Source organism: Sciurus carolinensis, chromosome 1, assembly GCF_902686445.1.
Source record: "Sciurus carolinensis chromosome 1, mSciCar1.2, whole genome shotgun sequence".
NCBI classification, from domain to species: Eukaryota; Metazoa; Chordata; class Mammalia; order Rodentia; family Sciuridae; genus Sciurus; species Sciurus carolinensis.
Genome location: NC_062213.1, coordinates 175378953 through 175400955, shown reverse-complemented (window position 1 = coordinate 175400955; position 22003 = coordinate 175378953). Strand labels below are relative to the sequence as shown.

General features: G+C 46.9%; 2 protein-coding genes and 1 pseudogene across 6 annotated transcripts in view; 1 reads left to right on the top strand and 2 right to left on the bottom strand.

The window, feature by feature from the left end:
• The window catches only part of Rnf220 (ring finger protein 220), a 217123-nt gene extending 214830 nt beyond the window's left edge, over positions 1–2293 (top strand). For all 3 annotated transcript variants that reach the window (XM_047545405.1, XM_047545415.1, XM_047545423.1), the window contains 3 exons: positions 243–351; positions 485–559; positions 1313–2293. In XM_047545405.1, coding sequence (XP_047401361.1) covers positions 243–351; positions 485–559; positions 1313–1384 — 256 coding nt within the window. In that variant the 3' untranslated portion in view covers positions 1385–2293. The remainder of the gene's footprint in view (positions 1–242; positions 352–484; positions 560–1312) is intronic.
• Tmem53 (transmembrane protein 53) overlaps positions 1–21788 on the bottom strand; it is a 29313-nt gene extending 7525 nt beyond the window's left edge. Inside the window, exons 1-3 of one of the 3 annotated variants that reach the window (XM_047545436.1) lie at positions 21637–21788; positions 8944–9065; positions 3837–5357 (exon numbers count right to left, since the gene is read on the bottom strand). In XM_047545436.1, coding sequence (XP_047401392.1) covers positions 4677–5357; positions 8944–9065; positions 21637–21697 — 864 coding nt within the window. In that variant the 5' untranslated portion in view covers positions 21698–21788 and the 3' untranslated portion in view covers positions 3837–4676. Of the gene's footprint in view, positions 1–3836; positions 5358–8943; positions 9066–21636 lie in introns of those variants that run through there. The other 2 variants (XM_047545445.1, XM_047545454.1) reach the window with 2 other exon arrangements.
• LOC124980170 (cytochrome c oxidase subunit 7C, mitochondrial-like) lies at positions 9845–10036 on the bottom strand (annotated as a pseudogene).
• Positions 21789–22003: the final 215 nt, after the last annotated feature.

The following is a 22003-nucleotide window of genomic DNA, read 5'->3' as shown; positions in this document are numbered from 1 at the left end:
GTGGATGACTAAGAAATAGTGATTAAGAATGGTTCTCAGGTGTCTGGTTTAGAAATTCATCAGATGGAGATGGAGGAACAGAGTGAGTTTAGTTCTGAAGTAGGGTTTGCAGCTGTGGGACGTTGGGGAAGGAGTGTGTGGGGATGTCTAGGAAACATGGTTCTGGATTAAGGGAGGTATATGGGCTGAAGGTTCAGATTAGGGACACCAGCCTACTACCCAACTGTGTATCTTCTTTACAGAATCACTGAAGATTCAGCTGTGACCACGTTTGAGGCCCTGAAGGCTCGGGTCAGGGAGCTTGAACGGCAGCTATCTCGGGGGGACCGATACAAATGCCTCATCTGCATGGTAAGTAAGAGGGAACCTAGGGGTACCCTTGGTCAGGCTTCAGTGCTCCTGAGGTGTTGGAAAGGGTCTCTGGTGGGTTCTTGGAAGGGTGTTCCTGCCTCAGTGATCCCTTCTCTGCCCACCTTTTCCCTAGGACTCATACTCAATGCCCCTAACGTCAATCCAGTGTTGGCATGTGCACTGTGAGGAATGCTGGCTGCGAACCCTGGTGAGGTGGTGTGGAAGTTGGGGGTAGGGTGGCTGTTTGGGGGGCACTGCACGGATGTTCATGCCTCTGCTTGTGCCTGCTTTGTGGAGGTGGGGAGTGAAGGATAAGGAAGAACAGGAGCATAGAACACAGCCAGAGCCAGCATATTTACACCACCACTACCCCACCACCCCCAGCGAATCACTGCTTTCTCTGCCCCCCACCTCAGGGTTATTAAATTCTCCCCTCCATGGACTCACTACATTCTGCTCCCCCCCACCCCAAGGCCCACCACATCACACATTGGTGAGATCCCAGGTCAGGAGAAGGCTGGTGGTGGGTAAGCAGGACCAGGGCCTCAGCCCCTCCCCCTCCCATTACTAAGCTCCTTCTGCTCCTGCCCCTGTTCTTCGCTCAGGAGCAGCCATTAAAATGTCGCCCGGAGACAGCAATAAAAGGCCCGGACGTGGGCTCTGTGTCCTGATCAAAGGCCGCATGTAATCTCGTTAGGGCCGCGGCAGCCACAGCTGGACCCAGCCTTGTTCTCATTACTGGGGCTCCCGCTGCGGGGCTGGCCAGGCGGTTTGATCCTGGCGTCCCCCCAACACAGGAGCGTGCCTGCCTGCTCAGAGGCCGCCCGTGCATCCCCAGCCTGGCTGATACAACCAAAGTCCCAGCACACACTAGTGCAGAGAGATGCAGCTTTAGGCCCACATACTCACATGCACAAACATGTGGCACATGTGTCTGATCATAGCCCTCTTCCCCCTACAGGGTGCCAAGAAGCTATGCCCTCAGTGCAACACTATCACAGCGCCTGGAGACCTTCGGAGGATCTACTTGTGAGCTAGCCACCCAGGCAGGCCTTGCCTCAAGCAGCCTCACCTGCCCCCAGCCTCTGTGACAGTGACCCTCTCCCCTTGTACATACTTGCACACAGATTCCCCATGTACATACATTCACATGCGCACACACAAGCATACACACACACACAGGACTCTGGAGCCAGAGTGGAGGCTGAGGCCCAGGCCCTGCCTGCTAGCTCCCACCAAGCCTGGGGACCATACTTATTCTGGCCTCTGTTCCCAGAGTGGGGCAGGGAGGTGGGGGTGGGAGTAGAGGGGCAAGGCTCCTGAGATACAGCTCCCAGATGGACAGACAGACATGCAAACACCAGACTGAAGCACATGTAATATAGACCGTGTATGTTTACAATGTTGTGTATAAATGGGACAACTCCTTTGCCCTCCATGCCCCCACCTTCGGTTGTATGATTTTCTTCTTTTTTTAAGAACCTCGGGAAGCAGTGCCTCCTTCAGGGCTGGCTGGGGGCTCGGCCCATCCACCTCTTAGGGTACCTGCCTCTCCCTCTCCCATGGCGTCCCTTCCCTCTCCCATGTGCTCGGTGTTCAGTGGTGTATATTTCTTCTCCCAGACATGGGGTACATGCCCTGAGGGACATGACCCTCTCCTTAGTCTTAGCTCATGGGGCTCTTCATAAGAGTTGAGGGTGAGGCAGGAAGAAGGTCCCGAGCTGAAACAGAAGCTGAGGTTGGAGCTGACTGAGATGCCCCCGGCTGTAGCCTTCTGCTGAGAACCTTCCTGGGAGTAGAGATGCTGTTCCCAGGGAAAAGTTGTCTCCCTGCCCCTCCTGTGGGCCCCATGGTGTGATGCTGTGTCTGTATATTCTATACAAAGGTACTTGTCCTTTCCCTTTGTAAACTACATTTGACATGGATTAAACCAATATAAACAGCTGCTGCCTGTGTGTATGTATGGGGGAATAAGGAGTTGACAGCAGTGGGTGGACTGAGGCAGGTAAAGGGTTAATCCTAGGCAGCAGTCTTGGGAAGAGGACTTAGATGTAGATCCTTGTGAAGCCATACACTGTTGGTCTGCTTAGGGGCCCTGGAGCATTCCAGCAGGAGTGGGGGTGGGGCTAGAGATCTGGGCTCCTGACTATTGATGGGTAGGGGCTCTAGGTTAATTCCTTATTGATGCAGAATCGTCAGCTCATTAATCATAGAAGAGGTCAGAGCTTGGGGGTACAGAGGGAATGTAAGCTCTATCCCCCAACCTAGAGCAGAAACAGCTGCAGGCTTGGGTTAAAAACCCAAGCCCCAGGTTTCTGTCCTTTTCTAGTCCCCTGAAAGGTGCTCCTGGGATCACAATCTTGGGTCTTCTGGGCTTTTATTCTATTCATCCTAGTTCCCACCAGCTTGATGTAGTTGCTGCCCAGATCCTCAAATGGAAACAGTAGCAACTCCTACTATCCAAGATGGACCTTCACTCAAGTTAGGTAACTAGGCCTAGCTAGGCCTCTAGCACTGGTGATGGAGCACTTGTTGGTCACTCCCACAACTCCCCTGCTGCTGAAGTAGACCAGCATCCTAGATGTGTCTCAGACAGGTGTAGACCAATCCTTGCCCACAGCAGAAAGATGTCTTAAGGAAAATAGATGTGTTAAAATTCAAGAGCCAAGAGTCTCCATGACTCCAAACTCCTTGACACATTCTTACAGCCAGGCCCACCTCTCCTTTGCCCAAATCCCCTGCCTTAGACACCCACCTCTAGAATGCTTGGAGAATCAGCAGGTCTTGGCAGCTCTTGCCTCCTGCACCCAGTGGAAGTGCACATGACAAGCCACCCTTGGTTGGAGCCCAGCAAAGGCCTCACTGTCCCATGCCCAGCTTGGGACAAATACCCTAAACAAAATCCTGGGGCCTGAGATCACAGGGACTGTATATAGCCTCTAGGGAAGTGAAGCAGTCCCACCGATGGCTGAAGGTCTGTAAAAGAAGTAGGCTTGAAAGAGTGGGCCTACAGGAAGTAAGGGTGATGGCAAAGAAGAAATTCCAGTCAGGCTGACTCCTTTTATATCTATTCCCCCCTCTCTCTGCCTTGGACTCTAGGTCCTTGATAGCTGGTTACCCGCACCCTAGAGGCCAAGTGCTCTCTTAATAGGCACATTAACCCACAGGAAGGGCATTCTGCTGAAGCCAGCCATGCTGTTGGATCTTTGAGCTTTCATGGCACAGGCGGCACTGCCACCTGTTGGCCATGGCTAGGAATGCAGCCACAGCATAGGAATCACAGCAACAGTAATGGGGATTCCCAGAGGACTGATGTCCTGCAGACAGAACTTGGCCCCAGGGAAAGGGAATCCATCACCCCTAAGAATATCAGGGATCAGTTCCAACCCAGAGCTTTCCAGCCATTGCTTCACTGTCTTCCAAACTTTGAAAGCCCATCCTTAACCCCCAGGCCTCTTGACTACCACAGCAAGTTCATTCAATCAACAAATATTTATTGAATACCCATGTGCCAGCACTGTGTAGCAGTGACTCACAGAATGATATATGGGACAGAACTGTAAGGCTGAAGCCGCTTCCCCTGCCCGTAGAGTATCAAGTGGGTCTCCTTTCAAGGAGATGATGTCATTTCAGCCAAAACTCCCTTTACCCTGGAATTCTGGTCTTTAGGACACCAGAGTTAACTTGCCACAGCTCGCATTGTAACATTGCTGCCTTACTGCTTCCCACTCCAACTGCCCCTTACAAAGACAACTCACAACTTTCCCAGACCTAGTGGCTTCCTAGCAAAGTGTGGAAGAGCTGGGCAGCACACATCTCTGCATCCTCAGCTAATCTGGCATCCGCCTCAGACTCCTGGGCTGAGGTCAGAGAAGCTTCTCTGAGTGAATGGGCAAGTGAGATTCATGCTTTACCTCCCCAATAAAGCTCACCTCCATTCAGGAAATCTGAATGGAGGTGGCAACAAGTATACTCTGGCAATAAGTATAAAGTTCTAGAGATCTGCTATATATAACATTGCACCTACACTTAACAATAGGGTTATCAGTTAAGTGTATTATACACTTGGAACTTTTTTAAGAGAGTAGATCCCATACAAGGATTCTTACCACAAATTTTTTTTTTAAATCAACTCTGAGGTTCATCCTCAACCCTCTCCCCTGCTTTTTTAACCCTTTCCAGCCTGAATGCCTCAGGAATCATCAGGCTGATTGTTGCACTTGTTTGAAAAATCAACTACAAGGCTCCACAGAAACCTGCCCAGGCACTTGTGCCCACTACAATCACCAGCAGTCCCTCAGGGCAGATGTAGATTGTGGGAGGTGTCAGGCATTTATTTCTGGAGCAGGACCTGAGCACTGGACACAATTGCGCATGAAGTCGACACAGAGGCTTGTGTAGTAAATAGGGTAGTCACGAAGGTGGCTGACATGTGCAGATGACACAAAGTCCACAGAGCGTACCAGGACCTGGTGAGCCAGGCGTGCTTCCACCATGCGTTCCACATCCCTGGCTAGGACAACCTCATCTGCCCTTGAGTAGAGATAGAGCTCAGGCCAGTGGGAGCCTGCATCCCGTAGCTTGTCATAGAAGTGGGTGTGGAAGAGGGCAGTGAGTGGAGCAAGTAGGATATGGAACAGGACTGCCACCAGGGTGAAGGCCACCAGGAGTAACAGGCGCATCAAGGCAGGCCGATGTTCCAGGATGACTGCCAGGGCCCGTAGGGCCCCTACCAGGTTGCTATCACCAGGACCACTGTCAAAAATGGTGCCCACCACACGCAGATGGCAGAAGCGCTGATGGGTCTGTAGGAGCTCCAGCACGTAGCGGTACAGCATGACGCCAGCATTGCTGAAGACATGGAAGAGCAAGGGCTCCCTCTCAATCTCATAATCAAAGAGTAGCTCAAGCAGCTTCTGGGCCAACAAGCGAAGTGAAGGGATGCCCAGGGACTCTGAGAAGAAGATCATGTGCCATGGGGCTGTGTATCGGATCACGATGCAGCCCTGGGGAGAGGAGAGAAGCCTGGTCAATCCCCGGGGATACAGTGGGGGTGGTGGGCACAAGCTACATCAGAGAGGCCCAGTAATCCCAACTTCCACAAGGCCAGAGTCCAGCAACACTCTAGGCCCTGCTTCAACCTGGGCACCAGCTCACTACTCATAGACACAGGTGTTTTCCAGGAGTGGAAGGTACACTCAAGGCCCATTTTTGGACTCTGCTTAATGTTGATTATGCCTCTGGGATGGTACGTGGGGCCTGGAGATGAGCATGCTTTGGAGACGTCGAGGCTGACCAGAATGTCTCTTCATTCCATTTCCTTCTCTGTCCTCACATCCCAACCGCACCCCAGACCTTGTACATTTAAAGCCTCACTGCTCAGCTACACCTTGCTGCAGCAACTTCTCTCCATTAACCCTACCTCCCCAACACAACACCATGCGACCAACTCCTAAGAGAGTCTGCAGGCCCCAGCCTTGACCACCGGAGGCCACTTCTGAGCCAGCCCCCAAGGCATCCATCTCTTGTCACTGTCATCCCCTTCTCCCCACCAAGGACATGAAAGCATAGTCCATACTGTCTGGATTCAGGAGCCTGACCCCCATATCTGTCTCATTCCTGAGCCTAGGATCACTCCTCACACTCACCCTGAAATTCCAAATACAGTAAATACTGTTGTTCCTCAAATTCTAAAATCTGGGCCCAAACTCTCTTTAGGCTTCTATATGCCTCACTGCCTGGGCCAGTGTAACTCAAAACCTCCAAAAAGGTCTCCTTCTAGGCCTGTTAGAAAAGGCAGCCAAAGGCACCCTACCTCAATCTTAATCCCGCTCGTTAACCTGTTCTAGAGACAAAGCGCCCTTTGTCAGGAATCTGAGTTGGCCAGGCTCTGGGGTCAGACAGGTCTGGGTTTAATTCCTGGTCCTAGCATTTAATAACAGTATGAAAAAAAAAAAAGCAATTTAGTTCTTTCTGAGTCCCCATCTATTATTGGGATAACACCCATCTCCTAAGGTTATGGTGGAAATTAAATGAGAAAAAAAAAAAGTATCTCAAGTGACCAAAGCAAAACATGGCACAAAGTAAACTCACGACCAACAGTTGTAACAATCATCAGAGATGGTTATAATAACCAGGAGAAAATTATGTGGGCACAGTTCTTGAGTGACCCACAACCAAATGGATGGTCAGCCAGGTTGCCTGCTATTGCCCCGACCTGCTAGGTCTGGAGGCTCCCAATACTTGGGTGGCAGCGTCGCTTAAGGCCACCCATGCTCCCAATGGTCAAATCTAATAGAGGCCTCTCAGTCCCCACCACTTTTCTCCTGGCAGCATCTGGAGCTTACACACTCCTACAACTATTTCCTTAACTGGAGCCCAGTCCCTCCAGTTAGTCAAAAAAAGAAACATTTTTAATCATGAGAAAGGGGCTGTTCTGGATATAGAGCCTAAGGAACAAAAGAACTAGATACAATGTGTGACCCTGGTTTGGGCAAATCAACTGTAAAGGACACTCAGAGGACAATTTGGGCATTTGAACACGGAAACTAGATGTGATGAAAATTTATTAACATGAGAAGATGGAAAGCATGATCTAAAAAAAGCAGGCTATAAAATGGCATACTCAGTAGCTCTCATCCAGGCAAAGAGAAGATCCAGAAAAAACCTGGAAGGAGATACCCTAAGGTGTAAACAGAGGTCATCTCCAGGTGGTGGAATATATTTTTATTTTCCTTTAAATAATGAAGGTTGTCTCCCTCTGGAGATAGCCTGCATTCTCCCTTGAATGTTCCTCTGCTTTCCCAAATAAACCTTTGTGTGTGTCTCTAAAAAGAAATTAAATATTGGCGTTTAGATTGGAAAAGTTTCTTCTCTGCACCCATCCTGTCCTCCTCCCTATGAGGGGTAGAGGCAATCCCCTCCTTGCCTCTACCAGTCTTGCAACTTCAGCCCCTTTGCCTGCTCTAGAATCTTGCTCCATCCATTTTCTCCCTCACACCTTCTGCCCACATAACATCTTCCTTCCTCCTCCTCCAAGGGCCCTGTTTCTCTGTTCTTTCTGTCATGTCCTCCTGGGTTTTCTTGTCCTTCCTGGCCACTCCTCCTTTCCTCATAGAATTCTCTCCATTTTCTACTAAGTTTGGGTTCCTCTGGGCTATCCCAGCCCTCTTCTTTCTGTCTCTACACTCCCTAGAGATCTCATTGACCCTAGAAACTGTGGATTCTCTTCTAGTGCTCCTGTCTCAAAAACATACCTCCCTCTACCCAGAATGTGCTCCAGCCAGAAACTTGGTATGACCCTGGACCCCTTCTAATCTTTCATGAGCTATCTTTCTACCTCCCAACAAGCTCCTCCACCCATCACTTTCCTTCCACCTGCACCACCAGCCCTAAGGTTCTGACCACCCTGACCTGGGCCACTGCACCCCTTTCCAAACTTCCTTCTGGATTCCAGTCCCAGCACCTTCAATCTTTCCCCCAACTCTGCAGTGAGGTGCTTTCAGATGGCAAATCTAACATCATGCCCCTGTTTAAATCCCCTGACAACCCTCCCCACACCAAGCCTCACCTCTCCACACTTGCACTTTCATTCTCTGTACTAGCACACTCAACCACTCCTATTCCCCTGTCTGCCCTCAAGGATCCAGGAGCTGATTATCTGAGGAGCAAAGTAGTCTACAAAAGGCAAAGGCAGAGGGCCACTTTATTGGCTGAAAGGAAGCTTCAAACTCAAAACTACTTTTCTCCCCCAAAGCCTCTCCTCTTCCAGAGGTTCCATGCTGCTCGGGCAGAGTACAGACAATGGTTAGTGGAAGGAGGTCAAGGAAAGGGGCATCAGCTGGTCTTTCTCCCAGGTAACTCCTACTCCTTTGCCTGGGCCTTCCATCTAGCAGTTGAGGCTGTCCAAACAGAACCCCTGCCAAAGGCTGCTTTGGGAAGACCTGCCCTGAGGAGGGCAGAGAAGAGCCAGAGACTAAAGACATAAAAGGGAGTTCCAAAATATAACCAGGCCCTCCAAGGGCCCCCTCCAGTTACCACCTCTACAGCCAACTCTTGGTGCAGCTTGAGAAGCAGCATGACTTCTCCAAGAGGCCCTGTAACTCTGGGAATATGAAAAGGTACCATGGTCAGTCCCAAGACAGAAACTTACCTGACAGGAAAGGAGAAAGTCCTGGGAACAGGAAGTATGCCCAGCACACCCAGCCCTTGCTCCTACCACCCAGAGAGGCATCATCCAGTCAACAGGACTTAAGGCCTGGGGTGACTCCACCAGTGGGGAGAACATCAAGGCTGCCCACTGCAGGATTCCAGGAGAGAAGCAGGTCAAGGGACTGAAGGAGCCAGACTAGGACACAAAGCTGGAAGCAAAGTGAGTGGGGGATAATCCTGCCAAAGTCCCCATGACCCCATCATCTTCCTCACAGGTTGTTCTTAACACTAGTTCTTAGCACTATTCCTAAGCCTGTCACAGAGTGGGTCAGCCTTCACTGCAGCCCAGAGGTGAGGCAGCCAGAGGCTGGGAGTTCCCCAGAGTACCCAGAGGTGGCAGGAACCCAACCATCTGGGTATCCACATGCCTGCAGTACTCACCCTTTCATGGTAGATGGCGCTGTACTTGGCAAGGTTCTTGTCCCTGCAGCCACCCCAGCCCAAGAGAATCACCACAGGCTGCCGCGTCCCTGCCTCCTTCCCACCTTGGCTGGGGTCATTCTCTGAAACACAGATGCGAACTATCAACACCCAAGGTAGGATGGGGGTTCTGGTCAACCCAAAGCCAATACCACTGTGGCCAAAGGCAGGGAACCAACAGGTGCCAGGCCCAGGCATCCCTCCAGCCTCTCTGCTCCAGGCTCCCAGGGGGCTCCTGCCACTGTCCTACCCTGACTGTCTTTCTGCAGACCTCTCAGGAAGAACCGTGGCATCACTGGAAAGCCCTCTTGAGGGCACCTTTCTTTAGTGATTCAAAGACAGTCAAGGAGGGGAAAGTGAATACCTTCTCCAGGCAACTTCCCCTTCCAATCCAGGGGTTGGCAAACCATAGCCCAATCAGGCCCACTGCCTTTGTATAGTCTATAGGCTAAAATGACTTTTACATTTTTAAATGGTTAAAAAAATCAAAATAATAATATTTTTGTGACATATGACAATTATATAAAATTTAAATTTGTGTGTTCACAAATAAATTTTTATAGGAATTTAGCCACACTCATTCAACTTATTTATTCTCTATGGCTACTTTCATACAAAAATAGCAGCACCGAGTAGTTACAACAGAGACTGTATGGCTCACAGAGTTTAAAATACTATTGGCCCTTCACAGAAAAAGTTTGCCGGCTTCTTTTCTTTTTTCTTTCTCTCTTTTTTTTTCATGTCATTAATTATTTACAAACATATCCAGGATGCTGTGAATCCAAGAGTTTGACCCATTTTTCAGAGATTGCACCTCTTAAAACATTCTTCATATCTGTTAAATGGATGGATTAAAACGTCCCTATTTCTTAAGCAGTTGGTGTCTTACTATAAAGAAAGGTGCAGCAAAACCTGATCCAAAGTATAAGGTCATCATAACCAGTAAGTGTCACTTGTTTTCCACTGAAAATGGCAAATTTTTCCCAGGGCCCTCCTCACAGTAGCTCCGATGGACCACCAAAGTGGTGAACCTCCGAACGCTCTATCCCAACATGGTGCTGCTGGGGTCTCTGCAAAAAGCACAGAAACCACAGGCGGAAGAAAAGCATGAAAAGACAGAAAGGCTGCCAGCCTTTTTTCTAATTCCAAGAGCTAATGGAAGAAAAAGGTCTTAAGAGGAGCAATGGAAAGGACAGTGTAAGCAGGGACATGAGGTAGAATGACTCTGGCTCCCATCCTGTCCTGCCAGGAAAACACATACCTATATTCTAAACTAAAAGCAGAATGAGATTAAATGTCTTACTTATGGGCACAGGAAGAATGGAACTGGGAATCTGGCCCCTACTACCCACCCTAAGCTCCTGGAGCAGCTCTTGGGCCACCGCCCCCTAGCTAGGTCTTCCTCGGGTGATGTGCTGGGAGGCATGAGCCAGCTGCCTCTGCCATGGTTGCTGAAGAGGTCTCCTGCAACTTTGGACAACAGGACTCATCTCGTTTCCCTGCAAAGTGAATGCCCACCCCCACGGAGGACATCTGTGCAAGGATGTCTGCAGCTAGATAGCTGCCCTCCTGAAAGGGCTGGTGTGTACCCTTGCAAGGACCAAGCTACTTGGCTATGCTCAGCTGCCATCCTGAAATTTATGGATGCTGGTGGTGACCTGGCAACAGTAAATTTCAAGCCTAGTTAAGAGGATGGTAAATATAAATCACTAACCTTTGGACAAAAGGAAGACAACAATTTCCTGTGGAAATTAATGTGATTGAAAAGTTCAATGTTCCTGCTCTCTAGGAGTGGTGACTCTGGCCTTCAGAGATTAACTGCCCGCACCCACGGGGATCCTGGGCCAGTTGCAATTCAGGCTGGAGCAGAAATTGCCAGGGTCTCAGTCCCTTGCTGACACCTGCCAGCCCTCCCAGCCACTACTGACACTGGCCTTGACCTTGCTCTAACTCAAGTTGCTCCAAATATTCTCACTGCCTTTCTCAGCCTGATGTCCCCATCTTTTGCCAGGACAGCCCTTCACCTGTGCTGGCCTTTCTGGTGGAGATACCCAAAGTGGGGCCATGAAGCTCAGACTGAGGTGGCCTCTTGGGTAGTAATCAACAGCTACTATTTGGATCTGCAGAATCTCTGAGGTCACACTACTAGACTTCTGAGACCCTGCCTTGGGAGCCTCCCTTACCTCTCTGTGCAGCTACCTCAGAATAGTCTCCCCTTCCCCAACCTATTAAAAAAAAAAAAACCTCAAAAGTCCCCTGCAAGACACCAGCAAAGGGCTTTGAGATTTATCTCAAATACAGAGAAGGCAGCTAAGGGAGGTCACATTCACTGGTGACTGAAGGATGATAAGGCCAGCCCCCATAAGCAGAAAGGGGCATTCTACATTCACAGAAGGTTCGAGCAGGTTCTACTGGGCCTGGCCCTTCCCATTCTGAGATGCACATAACTCTGCTTTGCTCCACTGCAGGTTTTTCTGGCACCCTTGGCAGAAATGACTCTCTACCAAATAAGTATCTCCATGAAGAAACTGACACATTTTGGCTACTTCCAGATCCCAAGATTTCCCTCATGTTCTCAAAGGGGTGGAACCAGTCCTTTCTCTGGCCAGGCCCTGGAGGTTGCTCCAAGGGACCCTTCTCACCCTGGGACATCTCCTGCTCCCTCACACATGCTCCTCCCAGTGCCCTGCTCTCTATGCCCATTCCTAACTTGAAGGTTTGTCATGACCTTCTCCCTGCTGGAGCCACATTTGCCCCTTCTGATTCTATACGTGAAGGGTTACAGTCCCAGAAAATCCAATGTGCCTTGGGAATATGTCTGGGAGAGTGATGGTGACCAGGAAAGGTCTCCCAAAGGAACACACATTTGCTGCAGTGGCCTCGAAGGCCCAGTAGGAGTGCGCTGGGTGGACAGAGGACATGAGTAGAGAATGGAGTTGTGGAGATGTTGTAGTCCACCTGAGGCATAGTAAGCAGTCCTGGGGGACTGGAACCCAGGGGGAGCGAGCAGTAGTAGATGGAAGAGCTGCCAAGAACAGGACCAATACCTGACCCTGCGTAGGAGCCAGGGTTTTATATTCCACTGCAATGAAGAGCAAATAAAGATTCTGAAATGCAGAAAGTGGCATGACCCAATCTGTACGCATTAATGACTTACACAATTATTTGTTTAATGTCTGTCTCTCTCTGTCCTTAACCAGCAGGTTCCATGAAGGCAGGAAACTCTGTCATGTTTATGGTCATGCCCCCAATGGTCAGCACTGTGGCTGGCCCATCAGGCACTAAGAAGTTACTGGTGAGTGACTAAATACATGTTGCAAATCGAAAGATGGCTCCAAGGAGAAAGAGCTGGCATTCTTCTTGTTCCCCATTGCCCTTTCCAGAGTAATAAAACTCTTGGTTATGGCTGTTGTTTATTGCCACATCCAGACCACAACTCCTCCACCCTCCTGTGCAAACCCCTACTCCTCTCTTGCTCACTCCACTGGTCATCCCACTCTCTGCTCCTCCTGCTACAGACTCTCCTGGCCTCTGGCATATAAAATGTAAGGACTGAAGACTTTGGTCCCTGGCTTGGTGTCCTACTCTATTCAAAGACTTGCCATGACCTTGCACTAGCAATCAAGTACAAGTACACTTTGTGCCAAAATCATTACAAACCTCTCAATAAAAAGAGCTAACACAGAGAATATTATGCACCAGGTGCTATTCTAAGAATTTGGCATTTTTACCTATCAATTCATTTAATCATCAACATTTAACCATTTAATCATGACAACCCTAGAAACAAGGAATTCTTATTTTACAAATAAAAAACGAGGCACAGAAATGGTAAATTACACACTTAAGGCTACATAACTAATTTAAGTACTGAAAACTGGAATTGAACTGGAAAGATCAGCTTATATCTACTACCTATGTGGTCTAAACCAAACTGCTTCAGTTCCAAAACTACACACAGCTGCCTCCTATACATTGGCAGACCCAACACTGACATCATTCACTTGCTCCTCCTCAGGGACTGGCCACTCAGATGTCAACATATACTGTTTCATTTGGTCCTGCAACCATCCTAGGTGTTAGCTACTATTTCCATTTTGCAGATGAGAAACTAACAGAGAAAGTATGTCCTTTTCCCTCCAAACACACAACCAGGAAGTGGCAGAGCCAACTTCCACTCTCCTACCTCCACCTTATACTTCCACTACCTCCAGGACCTTACCCGTGCTTTTTATTCCCAGCCCAAGATGCTGATGCTTCATGTTTATGCTTTGCTAATGCCCTCTCCACTTACAAAGTCAGCTTGCTTTTCATTTCCAGAAGTCCTCCTCAATGCCCTCCCCAGTGATCAGACTAGTTTAGGTGCTACTTCTCTGAACTGTCCCAGCACCCACCAACACCACACCACTCCTCTTAGCATACTGCCTTGACAGTGTTTGTTAGGAAAGGGAGGAAGTTATTAAAACATGCACAGCAAGAGATGGTGAAAGTCAGAACCAGAGCAGTCAAGAAACAGGCAGCAAGGGTAGGCAAACGAGTCACAACAATTTTAGGACATATTATCCAAAGTCTCAAAAATATGCAATTTTTGACTTGGCAATTCCACTGCTAAGAAAAAGGCTGACTCATATAGAAATATTCACTAATGTGTTAAGCGGATCATAGACATTAATGGAAGATCTAAAATTATAAGTCTCAAAGAAAAAACATTGGAGTAAACCCTTGTGATCTTGAATTAGGCAATAGTTTCTGGAACAACAAACAAAATAAATAAATTGGGATTTCAACAAAATTAAAATATTTTGCACTTACAAGAGCACCATTTAAGGAGTGAAACAATACCCACAGAATGGAGAAAATATTTGCAAATCACATACATGATGAGGGGCTTGTTCCCAGGATATATTTTTTAAAACTTACAATTTAACAACAAAACAACGAACAGTCCAATTTTAAAATGAGCAAAGGATTTGAACAGACATTTCTCCAAAGAAGATATACAAATGGCCAATAAGTGCATGAAAAGATTAGAGAAATTAAAGTCTAACCCACAATGAGGTATCACTTTGTCACTAGCATGGCTGTAAAAAGTCAGATAATAGCAAGTGTTGATGAGAAAGTAGAGAAATAAAAGTCTTCATACACTGCTGGTGGGAATGGAAAGTAGAGCCACCATGGAAAATGGTTTGGCAGTTCCTCAAAAAAATTAAACAGTTACTGTATGACCCAGAAATTTCACTTCTAGATAAATTTACCCAACAGAACTGAAAACATATGTCCACACAAAAAACTTCCACATGAATTTTCATAGTAGCATTTGACAATAGCCAAAAAGTAGAAATAATTCTATCACCTATAATGAACCATCCATTCAATGGAATACTATTTAGTCATAAAAAAGGAATAAAATACTGCCCATACTCCAACATGAATGAACCTTAAAATCATATGCTAAGTAAGAACAGTTAGACACAAAAGGTCACACACATATCATGATTCCATATATATAAAATATTTAAGCTAAGCTGGGCTCAGTGGCACATGGCTATAAGCCCAATGACTTGGGAAGTTGGGAGGAGAACTGCAAATTCAAGGTCAGTCTCAGCAATTTAGCAAGAGAGATTCTGTCTCAAAATTTTAAAAAAATAAATAAGAAGGGCTAGTGGTTTAGCTCAGAGATACAGCACCCCTGGGGGTTCAATCCCCAGTACTGAGGGGGAAAACATCTAGAATAGGCAAATTCGTAGAGACAGAAAGTAGGCTAGTGGCTGTCAGGGCTAGAGGAGGAAATGGGAATGACTTCTAATGGGTATGAGGTTTCTTTTTTCTGTGATGAAAACGTTTTGGAGTTAGATAATGGTGATGGTCTCACAAGTCTGTGAATATACTAAAAAACAGTGGATTGTACTTTTTCTTTTTTTTTGTTTGTTTGTTTTGTTTTGTTTTTTTGTACTGGGGATTGAATCCAGAAGTGCTTGACCACTGAGTCACATCCCCAGCTCTTTTTGTTTTTTATTTTGAAACAGGGTCTCACTAAGTTGCTTAAGGTCTCACTAAATTGCTGAGGCTGGTCTCAAACTAGCGATTTTCTTCCCTCAGTCTCCTGAGTCAATGGGATTACAGACAGGCAGCAGTATGCCCACTTTTTTGTGTGTGTGGTACTGGAGACTGAACCCAGGGCTTCATGCATACTAGGCAAATCCTCTCACTAAGTTATATCCCCAGTTCAAACTACACGTTTTAAAAGGGTAAATTTTACAACATGTGAATTATATTTGTGTTATTATTTTTTAAAATATATTTTCTTTTAGTTGTTGATGTACCTTTAGTTTCTTTATTCATTTATTTATATGCAGTGCTGAAGAATTGAACCCAGTATCTCACACATTTCGAGGCAAGGGCTCTACCACTGAGCCACAACCCCAGCCCTGTTATTATTTTTTAAATAGTAATACATTAAGTGAAAAAGCAAGTTAAAAGTAGTATCACTACAGAATATCCTTTAAAACATATACACGTTATGCATTGAAAAACTATATCAAATATTAATAGCAAGTATTTCTGAGATCAGAGACAATTTATTTTTCAAGACCTTTTTTTTACCCATTTTCTCAAATCAATATGGGGCTATGAATGTACTTCAGTGGTAGAGTTATGGGTTTGATCCTAGCACCACACACACACACACACACAAAAGATTTAAGTTAATATGTATCACTTTTGCAATGAGAGTTCAAATGTTATTTCAAAATCATAATAGGGGAGGTGGTCTAATCAAAGCAGTTCAAGTCAAAGAGGTCAAGGATAACCAGAAGCCCCTTGGCAATGGGGAACTTTCTTTTCTATCCTAGGAAACTTTTTTTTTTTTTTTTTTTTTGGTGGTGATGGTACTGGGAATTGAACGCAGGGGTGCTCTACCACTGAGCTACATCCCCAGATCTTTTTAGTTTTTATTTTTAAGAAAGGGACTCACTAAATTGTTAAGGCTGGTTTCAAACTTTGATTTTCCTGCCTCCGTCTCCCAAGTTTCTGGGATTACAGGCAGGCACCAGGCCCAGCTCTTCCCTGGCACTTCTTGAGCACTCCCCATAACAATTTAGTCTCCCAGGATCCCTGTCATCCACGGTTTCTCAACAAATAACACTGACACCAAGAATACAAGAATTACAACTAAGTATATTGTACAACAGTTCCAGTCATAAAACTAAGGCGTGAATTAGATTGTGGATGTCCCGGGGGCATGTGGGGAAGACAAAGGAGAGGCCTGACAAGGCATAAGGGTCTGTGGTATAATATATGCTATTTATTTGTAAGCCAGAAGCAAAATACAAAGAACCTATGTTATTTTTAAATGCAAAGGATAAAAGAATCCTTAATTTTCTCTATTCCCCAGAAAACTTTCTAGAGTCTCACTGCTCCTATATTTAAACCAAATTACTTTATTTTACATTTAACTTTTGAAATAACAGTATGAGAGAGTAGTATAGTATCTAAGATTAGTGTTAGGGTTAGAGTTAGGGTTAGGGAGGGGGAAAAGAATGGAGGAAGGAAGGACTGTATAGAGGGAAAAGAGGGGTGGGAGGGGTGGGGGGGGAGGGAAAAAATAACAGAATGAATCAAACAACATTACCCTATGTAAATTTATGATTACACAAATGGTATGCCTTTACGCCATGTACAAACAGAGAAACATCATCTATCCCATTTGTTTACAATAAAAAAAAAAAAGTATAGCATCTAAGAGTACATACCATACAAAACCATATCTGGGTTCCAATCTCTGGTTCTGCCACCTGATATCTATGCAACAGAACTGAAGCAAGGGGCAAGGGGTGTGGCTCAGTGATGGGGCACTGGCCTAGCATGAGAGGCACTGGGTTTAATTCTCAGCACCAAATAAAAATATATAAATAAAATAAAGATGCAAAAAAATACAATAACATTATATTTTTAAAAAGGAACTTAAGCAAATTCTCTAAGTTTCAATTTCCATGTCTGTGAAATGGGGACAATAACAAAAAGAATTCAATATATAATAGTGACTATGGAGGGCTTAGCAAAGGGACCTGGCACAAAGAAAGAGTTCAATAAGTAGAAATTATTATTACCTCACCAGTAATGCATGTTCACTGTAGAAAAAGCAGAAAATGAATACCTAATAAAATTGGAATCATACTGTTTGTAATCTGCTTTCTTCCGTTTAGCAATATATTGTGAACATCTTTCCCTGTCAGTTTATATATTTCTACACCATTATTTTTAGTGGCTGCAGAGCAGCTATAGAATGTTTCATAATTTATGGTGACCAATCTCCCACTATTAGACATGATGTTGTTTCCAATTTGAGGCTGTAATAAAAATACTTGAATGGACACCCCTTTCTTTGTGCATGCCCCTTGCTGTTTCCTAGAAATGGCATTGCATTCAGGCAGCCCTTTCCAATGGCAACTGAAATCTGCATGCACAAGATTTGGAGTAAGACTCTCAAGCCGAAATCTGGAATTACTTTGGGCAAGGTACTTCACCTCCCCCATTCATCTGTTCCTCATCGTAAAATGGGATTAAGAGCACCCCTACTTCACAAGATGGTTGTGAGGATTAATAAAATAATGAAAGGCAGGTCGGCATGTGGCTAGGGCATGGACATGGTCAACTGTGTATGAACGACAGAGAAAAAGGCCTGCAAAGGGTGCATTAGGCTTTGACTTCAAATGCAGGGCCTAATACAGCACCTGACATAGACTGGGCACTTGGAAAGGGAGTTTTTAATGGCTGAAAGAAAAGACAAGAGGATTCAAAAAAAAAAAAAAAGAAAGAAAGAAAGAAAGAAAAGAAAAAAGAAACTCTTCTAGAAGAGGGAGAAGATGGAGGCTGCAACAGCCTTGAGGATCCAAAGATCCTCAAGTCTTAACTGATTCTTCTCCTGGATCTTTTAGACCTGACAGCTCTTGAGGGTTTCAACTCAACTTCCTCTACCCAAAGCTCACCACAGCCTCCTTGCTAGGGTTGCCCCTTCCAGCCAATTCACTCCAAGTCCTCCCTCAGAGTCCTTCTGTACCTTCTCTGCTCACCACAGGTCTGCTCGCCAAGATCTACCTCCCACCATGGACCCCCAAGGTCATATAGACCTCAGCAGTTTTCCTGGCACTAGTGAAAGCTTCCTTAGGGTTAAGAAGATAGAGCAGTTCTTTGACCCTGGCCAGTGGCTAGCAAAAGAGCAGACTCATAATAAAGTGTAGGAATCTAAAGCCCCTCACCTCCTTTCTCTGTGATCTCCTTGAGGCCTTCTGTTTACTCTAAGAGCAAGACCACTGTCTCCAGCCCATGACCCCAGCCCTATTAATTCTACAAATGAATGACTTTTTAAAATGTTCAGTGAACATGAGAGCAGCATGCCTTTAAGAAGGCTGGCTGGGTTGGTGTGTAGCTCAGGGGTTAGAACCATTTACCTAGCATGTGAGAGGCCCTGGGTTCCAACCTCAACTCTGCGGGGGGGAAAAAAAAAAAAAAGAGGGGACCTGAGTAGGACTCAGTTGACCATTCTCTGGATGGAAGGAGGAATGGCACAGCCCAGCTGGGATGTCAGAGCAGCTCTGGCCTGGACACACAGTGCTTCCAAGTGATTCCAGTCAGCTAGCTTGGCACCTCATCACTGCCAGGCCCTGGCAACAATGAGCAAAACTGTCAAAGGCACTATAACAGAGCGATACAGTGCTATGGGAGCCCCCAGGACACAACCTTCACTCAAAGGAATGAAAGGGAGCTGGGAATTAGGAGAAAAAAGGGATCCTGGTCCAAGAAAATGAAAGGAAGGACAGATTCCAGATCAAAGGTCAGGTAGACTACCCTGGGCACAGGCAACCACACAAACGGGCTGGTGGGATTCCCAACAGGAAGATCCTCTGCTGCCTAGTCTGGCTCACAAAACCCAGGGTTCTGAATGACTCCAATCTACAGCTGCCTTCCAGATAATGTATGTGCCAGCATCAGCTGCTCACCTCTCTTGTCAGCTCACAGCAGGGCTGGCTCTGGGGTTTGGGTTTCAAATATTGGGGGAAAGTAATTCCAAAACTAAACATGACCATCCTGCACACTTCTCCACTGCAAAGAGAAACAATCTCTGAGGCCCCTGAAGACTGTCACTGTGTGCAGCCATGTCAGCCTGGAGTGGAACACTCTACAGAGGGAACAAATGAATTTAGGGAATTACAATGTCCTGACATCCTTCTGAGGAGTTCTACAATCTCCAGCTCAGCTGTGGGACATGCACTGTGAGAGGGAAGGATATGAGGAACTAAAGCAGTAGTAGGTCAGCACAATCAGGTGGTAGAGGATCAACCAAAAGCTCTGGAGGTATTTCTTCAAGACACCTGTCTCTTGAAAAGAGGAATAGAGACTCCCTGCTCTGTGTTATCACCACCACAACAATTCTAGTCCTATAGTGACCATTACATTTTGAAACCATCTGCTTAAAAATCTTCATTCCCTCCCCAGAGCCACAGTTTCCTAAAGGGTGCCTGTATGTGAATCATTTCTGAGGTGGCACCAACTAACCAAAGGCCAGGACCCAGCAAATGCTGAACTGAGAGTGGAAATGAGAGGAAGGCCTATTGTGGTTCCAGAAAGGGAAGTGCTTTCTAACAATGCCAGTCGCCTCCAACAGACCAGGATGTTTGGGGAGAAATGGACCTGCTAGCAACAAAATGCTCTCATGCTGGCAAAGGGATGCAGGACAAAATGGCCCCAATGTCTTCCAATTCTAAGCCTCAGCCTCTGGAAACCGTGAGGGGAGGCCTAAGGGAGGAAATGCACCCAGAACCTGCTCTATGCCAGGCACATGCATTCAATCACTTCCCTGTTAACCCTTATAATTATTTCCATTTGACAGTGGAGGAATATGAAGTTTAGAGGGTTAATAGCTTGCCAAAGCCATAGAGCTAGTAAGAGGTACAGTAGAAATGAGAACCAAGATTTGTCACAGGCTGCGCACATCGGCAGAGAAAATTTTTCTGTCCTCCTCATCATGCAGAAGGCAGATACTGCCCTTTACACCTGAAGGCTCTCCAAGGATAAAACTATTAACTGACTTAACTTTTCTAAAGTATTTTTACATCTATAAGCTCAATAGCCCTAAGCCAACAGATTTAGTCCTAGAGAAAAAAAAGCTAGTTGGAGCCATGTGATCTTTGGAAGCCTAAGGGCTGACCTCTTAGACTTCAACCAAAGAACACAAGATGCTACAGGATGTATGCACCAATAAAAAAGAAAGAAAGATAAACAGCAACAAAAAAAATGCTACGGGAGGTGTCTGGAAAGACTCTCCTGAAGGAGGCAACATCTAAGCTAAGCTCTACGTGGTGAGCTGGACAAGAGTGGAGGCAGTGCAGGGCAGCAGAGGGGAAAGGGCATTCCAGACAGAGGAAAGAGCAGAAGCAAAGGCAGAGAAGTAAGAAGCGTGTGGAGAATCATAAGCCATTTGGTGTTGCCAGAACATAAAATTCACACTGATCAGCAGAAGGACATAGTGATCAAAGAAGTAAGCAAGGGCTGCTAAATTATGAAGGACTTTGAATGCCATACTAAGAAATCTGGACTTGATTTATTCCGAGGGCAATAAGGAGCCACTGAAGGGTTTTATGAAAAGCAGTGATGAGATCAAACCTTTGCATTAGGAAGATCACTGTGGTAGCAATACAAGAGGTTGAGCTGCTGGTAGTGAGACTGGAGACCTGAAGGCATTGCTGGAGTAATGCGGGTCAAATAGACTGGACCCAAGCTGACAGTACGCCCAGACTCCTCTACCACAATTCCCGACGGGGACAACTTTTCTTCCATTCTATAAGCTGCCCAACTTACACTGTCCCATGGACTCAGGCCAGTTTTAAAGGCTACTAATTTTGTGGAACCTCCCACACATCTTTCTTCAATGTTATGACTGGGGAGCAGGGAGACAACGCTAATCCTAAATGCTGATTACTAAATACACTCCAGGTAAAGGCCCTATGCCAGGCTGTTTACACAAATAATCCTAGTTGTGTGACCAACAACCCAGTGAGGGAGTTTACTACAGTTACCCTCGTTTTGCAAAGGAATACACTGAAGTTCAGAGCGGGTAGCTTACCCAAAATCATCCAACTACTAAAAAGGAGGAGTCAGGATTTCAACAGAGTTCTACCTGAAGGACGAAACTGGTCTATTAACCACTGCCAAGAAAAGTGGAGAGTGAAGGCTAGCGCTTCTGAATTCCAGGTTCCTTGGAGAACCAGAGACAACTGGAGAAGAGAGGCGAGAAGCGGGAAACCCGATCCCAAACAAAGGAATCAAAGGGAATCTACCCTAGGCATTCTCCAGCTACTAAGAGAACAAAAAGGGTAGGAACCTGAGAACCACTGATCTGAAAAGCAGAAAAAGAGACCCCGACCCAGCAGACGCAGACGCAGGGAGGGCGGGGCTCTGGAAGGAGGAGCGTTCTGGGTGGGGCCCATAAAGGGGCGGGGCTCTCCGCGCCCCACAAATCCCGGACCTGCCGGATCCAGCGAGGGGGCGGGACGCGAGAGGGCGGGGCCGCGAGACGGGCGGAGCTACAGCTGCGCTTGCGACCCTCAGATTTGTTAGGTCACCTCCCCACGACAGAACCCAACCCTCGATCCATACTCTGGCTCCAGCAGGGCTGATCCGGGATCTCGATGGTGTAGTCCAAGTCAGCCCAGGCCATGATGAAGGTGCCGGCCCTCAGCACGGGCCTACAGCCGGAACTCTGGCTCGCGCGCCCGCGCCTCGTTGGGGCGCCTCCCGGACACCGCCCAGTCCCCACCTCCTTCCCCGACACTGCCCAATCCCTGAGCCGCGCTCTGTGACCTTCCTCCCTAGCAACCCCGGAGTCACTCAGAGTCTCTCGCCTCACCCCTCTAGCAACCATGCCCCGCCCCTCCCTTTCTCTGGCTCTCATCCATTGGCTGACTCTCTTGAACTGGACCGGGGATTGGTCAGGCAGGACGCCGGTCAGGGAAAGCCCCCGCCT